Source organism: Pteropus medius, unplaced genomic scaffold, assembly GCF_902729225.1.
Source record: "Pteropus medius unplaced genomic scaffold, Ma_sr-lr_union100, whole genome shotgun sequence".
Taxonomy (NCBI): domain Eukaryota; kingdom Metazoa; phylum Chordata; class Mammalia; order Chiroptera; family Pteropodidae; genus Pteropus; species Pteropus medius.
This window is the reverse complement of record NW_024343732.1, coordinates 1,653,564-1,661,868: the sequence shown is the minus strand read 5'-3', so window position 1 is coordinate 1,661,868 and position 8,305 is coordinate 1,653,564. Positions and strand designations below refer to the sequence as shown.

At 48.4% G+C, this 8,305-nt stretch overlaps 1 protein-coding gene and 1 non-coding gene across 2 annotated transcripts; both read right to left on the bottom strand.

Annotated features, from left to right (window-relative positions):
- Nucleotides 1-2,285: 2,285 nt before the first annotated feature.
- RPL18A (ribosomal protein L18a) lies at nucleotides 2,286-5,565 on the bottom strand. Its single transcript, XM_039867826.1, has 5 exons — nucleotides 5,446-5,565; nucleotides 3,942-4,121; nucleotides 3,333-3,462; nucleotides 2,599-2,708; nucleotides 2,286-2,443 (listed from the first exon to the last, which is right to left on the bottom strand). The coding sequence occupies exons 1-5, from the start codon at nucleotides 5,461-5,463 to the stop codon at nucleotides 2,351-2,353; spliced, it is 531 nt and encodes a 176-aa protein (XP_039723760.1). The 5' UTR covers nucleotides 5,464-5,565; the 3' UTR covers nucleotides 2,286-2,350.
- On the bottom strand, nucleotides 2,823-2,954 carry LOC120606661 (small nucleolar RNA SNORA68). The gene has a single exon (XR_005653944.1). It is a non-coding gene; the product is annotated as a small nucleolar RNA SNORA68 (small nucleolar RNA).
- Nucleotides 5,566-8,305: the final 2,740 nt, after the last annotated feature.

Sequence of the window (8,305 nt, the reverse complement as noted above, 5' to 3'; positions counted from 1 at the left end):
CATTATGGCCTCTCTCAACTTCCCCAGCTTAATTGCAGCTCTTTCCCCACTCTTCCCTTCCCCGCCTCAGCCACTCCCGTCCCCTGCTTTACACAGCAAGAAACTAAAGCTGAGTAGGCAGTGACTTGCCCCAGGCACAGCCATCAGGGCTCACCTCCAGGCCAGATGAGTGACCAAGCAGCTCGATTACAGCCTAAACAGGACTGGTTATTTCCTTCTTCCTCATGTTCTAGTTACAGCAGATACAGGGTCTGGAACCCAAGCCCCTTCCACCTATTGCTTGTGTTGTTTCCTCATGGTCAAATACGGGTGACGGAGGACTGGCCATTGCGGCTAGATTCCAGCTGGACGGGCATTTCCTAATAATGGCACACATTACTACATGATCACCACTGAGAGGCTGGGAAACTTTTCCTGGGTAGAATCTAGACATGGGGATCATATCACTGAGGAAGGAGAGAAGGAATATTTGGGGGCAACTAAGTTTCCAGGCAAACATTAAAATATCTTAGCCTGATATCCCAAAGTATACCTTAAAAATGTCAAAAGTACCGTGAACGTACTTGCAACATACACAGGGATTTTTCCAGGCTTTAGCCTCACATAAGAGCTTTTACAAATCAATAAATGACCAGCAGCCGAATAGAGAAACAAGTTCATACAAATGATTTTAATTTGGGGAGAAAAATACCTACTTCATAGTATATCCTAAAATGTGATTTATCAGCCATCGGAGTTTGCTCACACACAGGTGCTGGCAAGGCAGTAGGAAACCAGGACTCCTTAAGCCTGTAGGGAAGTGTGTTGGATGTAGATGTTTTGCAGGGATTTTAGCAGTCTCAAAAACAAATACCTGGCCCATAAACGCCAGGCCAGAGTGAAGCATTGCTACCCCATGTGGTGCAGACACAGGCAGAAATATTCACTGGCCATCACCGCCCTTTTCTGAGTTCCATGAAGACTTGTTGAAGTCCTCCTGGGGACACAGTTGAGATGTGGTTCCTGCTCAGACTGGTAACAGAAAACTAATGACATGAATAGATGGGTAATTTAAACATTGCTGAGGTCAACCCAGTGTGACCTGTGGAGAGCAGGCCAGGTAGAGGACTCAGAAAGTACAAAGGCCAAGATGGGGAGTCAACTACATTGGGACAACAGGCAAAGCAGCTGGTGATGGCCCTGGAAGCCTACCCTGTCCTCAGGCCTCTTTCCTGTGAGAACAGTTGGCTGTGCACAAGCGGTGGCCTGGGCATCTGGGCTTTGAAGTGACCTATTTTCTGGAAATCACCATGATCATGCAAAATGCTTTTCCCTCACGCCCTCCATGAAGTAGTAGCAGGTATGTCCCCTGCCTAGTTTAACCTAGGCCTGGATGCTCCCCTCTCAACTCAGTTTTTGTATCTGGGCTTTTCTTCAATCCATGGTGGGTCTTACCAGCCTGCGCCCCCAGCACTGTCAACTGAGTACATTTAGTTGGTGCCTGACCTTGTGAAGGATACCAATGCTCAGAGGACCCAAGGTGACAAATCAAGGACAAAAACTCCCAAGGCCAGAGCTCTCAGCTGTCTCAGCCTCCTTACTGAAGGCTTGGCCAGGGTAGAAATCACAGGGTGGGATTAACTTCATGCCTGGAATTCTCCAGGCTTCAAGCTGTTTCCTGGAGACAGACACCCTCCGTGAGATCTTGACCTCCATGGGAAGGATCAGGGCAGCTTCAGGGGTGCCAACCGTTTCCTGGAGACAGACAATTCTTTCGCAGGATTCGACCTCCCTAGGAAGGATCAAGGCAGCTTCAGGGGTGCCAACCAGGAAAGAGAAAGCTAACTCCAGCAAAGCAGGCTCATGGTCCTCTTGGATGCCCCCCTGTGTCTGCTCTGAAGACCTTGGTACCAAAGACCAGATTCTATGTCAGGAGGGGAGCCCCAAAATTCAATTCTCCTAAGGTCCATATGAGCCCTGTGTTTAAGAAGCAGAAGGGGAAAGATTTGGGAGCCAAACCTGTGGCCTGCAGTACACCTCAGAGCTCACAGGAGAGGGCTGCCTGGCAGGGCTGAAAACCATGCTGACTCCAGGACCTCTCCCATGACAACACCTCAATGGACAAAGGCCCAGGGACCTGAGAGGTCAGTAGAGCTTGGGGGTGAGACCCTCACCATTCCTGCCCCGCCTTCTGGAGATTCTACTATGTGGGCCCCACTTGAAGAAGAGAACCCTACCTGGAACAAAGAACTGAGACTGGCTGCACCCTTTTGAGTGCTGCAGGGCATACAAAGAAAACAAGTGTGTCTGAGCACCCCGGTGTTCCCAAAAAGTTTATTTGGGCAGACCAGGGGACAAGGAGGCTCTGTATCTAAAAGAAGGTGTTAGGCCTCTTGGTGGTGAAGCGTGGCTTGTGCTGGCGACGAAGGACCCGGTGGGGCAGCGGGAACTTGATCTTGGAGTCCTGTGACAAAGAGAGGTGGGTGAGGGGGGTGCAAGCCTCTTAACCTTGTCCTTCAGAGGGCCACTGAGGTGTGGCCACCCCCCACTGGGCTCCTACGTCAAAACCAAGGCTGGGGCAAAAGCTCCTCAGCCCAGCAAGGGCCCCAGGGCACTCACGTGGAACTGCTTGACAGCTGGTCGGCGGCACTTGCTGGCTGCAATCTCCTCCACCTTCATGATCTGGATTGAGTGGGCGCGGGCACGGTGCCGGGCCCCCATGTCTCGGTCTGCAGGGAGCAGGAGGGCAGGGTGAATGTGCCTTGGGGGCTCTGGGCATTCCCTAAACCTCTCATCATGTTCCTGCCTGGGGGCCCCCAACTTGGCTAGTCTCTGGCCACCAGGGGTGTAGAACCTCCAAATTCACTTTAAGGGGCACGGACATAGCCCCCAAAGGCGACGAGATCCGCTTGCTATCAGCACCTCTGTTTAAACTGCTGCTACAAGAAACAGCAGTTCTTGGGTTTAGGTGCTTGGGTTTCAGCCTTGGCAGGTAGCCCACTTTAGGAATACCTGGGGCTGCAACAGGTCCCAACACTGGACAGGGGCTGAACCAGGTTCTGGGTGGGAGCTGCATCTATACCAGAGGCCACCCTCAAAAGGCCCACCTGCAGCCAGGGTCCAAAAAAAAAAAAGGTAGGCCTGGGGTATCCTCTCCATTCCTCCTACCCCTAAGTAAACACCTCTCCCACATTCTATGTCACCATCCCTGGGACTCACTCCCTCTCCTGCCCGTGAAGCCTCTTGCACTTGTCCTGCCTCAGTCGGGGGGCAGGGGAGGGATCAGACTGAGCTGCAGATGTCCAGGTCTAAAAAAGGGACCTGACTAGGGGAGTAGGGGACTGGTGGCTCACAGCATTGGGTGACGGCGCCTGCAGTGGTCAGGTCACGGTATTCCCGGTACATGTTGTGGGTGCCACTTCGGGAGTCGTAGCGCAGCCAGATGCCAAAGTTCTTCACCCGCAGAGGGGATTTCTCGAACACCTGCCAAAGAGGAGACAGGCTGAGGCCAGAGCAGTACACTGGTCTCCACTCGGCCCCTACCCTCACTACCTCTGCCCCTGCTGCTCCACGGATAGCCCGACCCCAGAACCTTCACGTATCTGAAGGGAAATTTCTATGGCAACAGTGGGGTGCAGAACAGTCCAGGCCCCTTCCCCCATGGAGACCAGCACAAGTCCTGACTCCTCCCAAACACATTGGGACCAAAAACCAGCTGCCGCTCCAGTGCAGCCTCATGGTGCAGTCTGGTGCTCATCACAGCAATGTGCTCAGGTGACAGCACCCTTTCACAGATGAGGCCCAGGGAAGGAGATGGCCTCAGCCAAGGTGTCCCAGAGCACTAACTACACCATATCCATCCCATCCCATCCCAACCTAGGGTCTGATCTAAACTGAGGCCTGGTAACCCTGCACCATGGAAGGTGTAAATCCAGACCCACCCTGTCTCAAACATCCCATACCTGCCCACAGTACACAATTTCCCCTGAAGATTTCTTCATCTTCTTCAGCTGTGACACAAAGTACCAGAATCGAGACTTGGCAACAACATGGTTAGGTGCGAAGATGCGCATGCGGTAGAGGGGAGGCGTGCGGCACTTGGGGGTGGGCAGACAGCGCCCCACCACCTTGTATTCTCGTAGCTGAAACAGAATCAGGGGTGGGATGAGGCCAGCATCCACAGCTGAGGCAACTGGAGATGCCCTACTCCCTTTCCACTGGTGACCAGTGGATAGAGAAGGGTGAATCCCATCCCAAGGCTTCAACGTGGAATCTGAATGCTTGTCAGTCACACTGCTGTCAAGCCTGACCCATCAAAGTGAAGGCAGGAAGATTAACCAAGAGGGCCATGGACCCTTTGCCCTGGCTCAGAAAAGCTAAGCAAAGCTGTCAACCCTGCTGCCCCTCCTTTTCTCTTTACATATGTGGGGAAAACTGAGGCCTAGACCTGCAGCCTCAGGCTCAGAACAGTCAGGTAACCTCTTTCCACCACAGCATCTCTGCAACTCACAGAATCTTGCCCAAGTCCTCTTTTACTCTGTGGTTCAGAGACAGTGACTAGCCTATCTTATAGCTCACTCCAGGCAGAAACAGGACAATAATCTAGTTCCCTCTCCAGCCCTGGGCTTCCTGCACTGCTTCCATGTAACCTGCAGCTGCCTTAGTTTTCCCAGCTACAGCCCAAGGGACTTGGGCTGCCAAGAGAAAGCTCCATGTTTACATGGATGCAAATGTGAAGATGTCTGCCAAGTCCTAACCCTATGATATAAAAAAGTGCCACCTCCATAAATGACTCCCGACCACTTTACTAATGTCAACAGAAGGTAGCCCCAAATACCGCAAACTTAGCTCCTACTTCCACCTCTCAATCTTGACTAATCAGCCTCGTGGATCATCCGTTCTGAAAGGGACCGACACAATCCCTTTCCCAACGTGGAAACTGAGGCTGAAGAACTGTACATGACACCCCTGCCCCTGCCCTTTTCCCCAGGGCCTGCTCTTCCATCTCTGCACTATAGAGCCCTGATTTTGTCTAACACTTGCCACAGCAATAAGGCTCGTGGCAACTCGGGTTTGTAATTTTCTTCTACTCACAGTCATACCGAGAAAAATGGAAATACTATTGCCTTCCCCCACGTCCACTATGCAATCGAGGAAACTGAGGCTCAGAAGCTCGAAGAGGTCGAGCAGCGCGAGCCTCCACGCTGCGCGTGTCTCTTCCTCTGGAAAGGAGGTCCGGCCTCCACGACCCCCGATTCCCAAGCCGACCCGGGTTACGCACCGGCCTCCCCACGCGGCGCCCGCAGTGGTCGCCATGTTGGCTGTACCTGGAGAAGGCGGCCGGAGGCGGCGCGGGTCCCAACCCGGAGCGCGCACGCCAGATGCGAGCCACGCCACCTCCTGAGGTCCCCCCCATTCGGTCTGAGACGCGTTCCGCGGCCCCCTACCCCGGCGCGCCCACTTTACCGTTCCCGAAGCCTTCATAGCTCTCCCGCCGCGTTCGCCACTACCCCCAAAAGGAAGTGACCGCCCTCGCGTAGCCGCTCACCATGACTTCGTTGCAGGAAGTTCCGCCCTCCCAAAGCCATGTTCCCATTGGCTTCTTGGCTAAGCTCTCAACCACATCTGCTTCTTCATTGGCTCCAGAGACACCACCCTCTTACAGCCCCGCCTCCCTTCGCAGTGAGACTACAACTCCCAAGAAGCATCGCAAACAAGCTTTTCCTGTCCTGCCGAGGCCGTAAAGGTAGCGTCAGCGCCCGCGGGACGCTGGGAATTGTAGGTAACCCGGGAGGCGGCGGTGGCTGGTGGGCGTGTTCCTCTTCCCTTCGATGCTAATGAGAAGAATCCGACCTCGGTTGGGCGCGGCGCTTGTTATGACATCTCGGCGCTCTTCCTGGAAGTGTGTTAAGGAGATCTAGAGCCACGGACCTGACAGTTCTCATCTGTAAAATGGGAGTAAACTACTGTTTTTCTCCTAGAACTGTGACAATAAATAGATGAGATAACCCATGTAAAATGCCACGCACAGAGCAATTAACAAGCACTAACATTAATTAAGCGCTGGAATGCTAGCTGTTATTATGATTATGGATATTTGATGTATGTTTTGTAACAGATTCAAACACCATCTGCTTGCCTCCAGTACAGATCCTGGGGCAGCGTGGGGTGGGGGGTGGGGGTTAGAACTGATTTAGGTGTACCCTGGATTTTGGAGGGGCTGGGGCAAAAAGAGGCTCCCTTGGAGGAGAGCCGGAAGATAGAAAAGGAAAGAACCACAAACAACTCAGGGTATCAGGCTGTGAAAAAAAACAAAGAGGATAAATTGGTGGGTTTATTTTAGGGAGAAAGGCTCTTAGAAGAGGTGACGGCTGAGCCCAGTCAGCATTTTTCTTTTTTTAACTAAAAAGTTAATAGTAGCTTCTTTGAGACATAGTTCACATATCATACAATTTACTCATTTAAGTTGTAGAATTCAATGGTTTTTACTACCATTTATTTAGATACATTCATATATTTAGTATATGTACAGTTGTGCAACCATCATAAAATTTAGAACATTTCCACCGTCCCCCAAAGATGGCCCTCACAGTTAGTAGTCACTTCTCATTCCCTGCCCCCACCCCCTCCCATCTATAGGCAACTAGGAATCTACTTTCTGACTCTATGGACTTACCTATTCTAAACATTTCACATTGGAATCATACAAAATGAGGTCTTTTGTGACTAGCTTCTTTCACTTAGCATAATGTTTTCAAGATTCATTCATGTTGTATTATGGTTCGGTATACTTTATTTCTTTTTACTGCTGAGTAATATTCTGTTCTATAGATATATTTTATTTATCCATTCATCAATTGATGGACTTTTTTTGGGTGGTTTCCAATTTTTGGCTATTGAAAATTATGAGATAATGATATTTGCACTCAAAGCTTTGTGTCGATATATGTTTTCATTTCTCTTGGGTATATAGATAGGAGTGGAATTGCTGGGTCATAAAGTAATTCTATGTTTTATCTTTTGAGGAACTGCCAGATCACTTTCTAAAATGCCTGCATCATTTACATTTCCAACAGCAATGTATGAGGATTCCAACTTCTCCACATCCTCATCAACACTTTTTTTTATTATTTTTCCTTTTTATTATAACCATCCTAGTGGGTGGGAAATATCATCTCCTTGTGGTTTCCATTTGCTTTTCCTTGATGACTAATAATGTTGGGCATCTCTTCATGTATTTATTGGCCATATGTATATCTTCTTTGGAGAGATGTCTATTCAGATTCTTTGCCTATTTTATTTTATTTATTTACTTTATTATTTATTACTATCTATGCCTACAGCACCGGGTCTTCCTAGGTGGTCTCCCATCCAAGTACTAACCAGATTCGACCCTGCTTAGCTTCTGAGATCAGACATTCAGCTTGTTCAGGATGGCATGGCTGTAGACCAGGGACTGTGGCTCCACTGGGGCTGGAACCCAGACTTTCTGCATATAAAGCAGATATGCTAACTGCTACACTATGGAACCATGTCCATTCTTTACCTCTTTTAAAACAGGTTTTTTTCTTTTAATTATTATTGAGTTGTAAGAATCCTTCATATATTCTATAGATATATAGTTCCTTATCAGATATATGATTTGCAAACATTTCATTCTGTGAGTTATCTTTTCAATTTCTTGATATAGCCTTTTGAGGCACAAACATTTTTAATTTTGATGAAGTCCAATTTATTTTTTTCTTTTACTGTTTGTGATTTTTATGTCATGTCTAAGAAACTGTTGCCCAATCCAAGGTTATGAAGTTTATGTCTATGTTTTCCTAAGAATTTTATAGTTTTAGCTCTGATATTTAGGCCTTTGTTCCATTTTGAATTTGTTTTGTATATGTTATGAGGCACGAGTCCAACTTCATTCTTTCATATGTGGATATACAGTTGTTCCAGCACTATTTGTTGAGAAGATTATATTCTCCCTTTGAATTGTCTTGTTGAAAATAAATGTTTGTTTCTGGATTCTTAATTCTATTCCATTGATCTGCATATCTATCTTTATACCAGTACCACTGTTTTGATTGCTGTAGTTTTATATTCAGTTTCGAATTTGGAAATGTGAATTCTCCAACTTTGATCTTTTTTAAGATCAAAAAGGCTATTCTGGGTCCCTTGAATTTTTATATGAATTTTAGGATCGGCTTGTCAATTTCTTCAAAGAAGTCAGCTGGGATTTTGATAGGAAGTGCATCGAATCTGAAGATCGATTTGGGGAATATTGTCATTTTAACACCATGACATCTGCCATTTTACTTTTGTTTTTCTATGTGTC

Excerpts from the sequence above, each read along its gene's own strand:
- RPL18A (XM_039867826.1), bottom strand. Across the intron at positions 3,463-3,941 it reads AAATTGTGTACTGTGGGCAG|GTGTTCGAGAAATCCCCTCT; the intron begins GTATGGGATGTT and ends CCTCTTTGGCAG. Across the intron at positions 2,444-2,598 it reads CAGCTGTCAAGCAGTTCCAC|GACTCCAAGATCAAGTTCCC; the intron begins GTGAGTGCCCTG and ends TCTTTGTCACAG.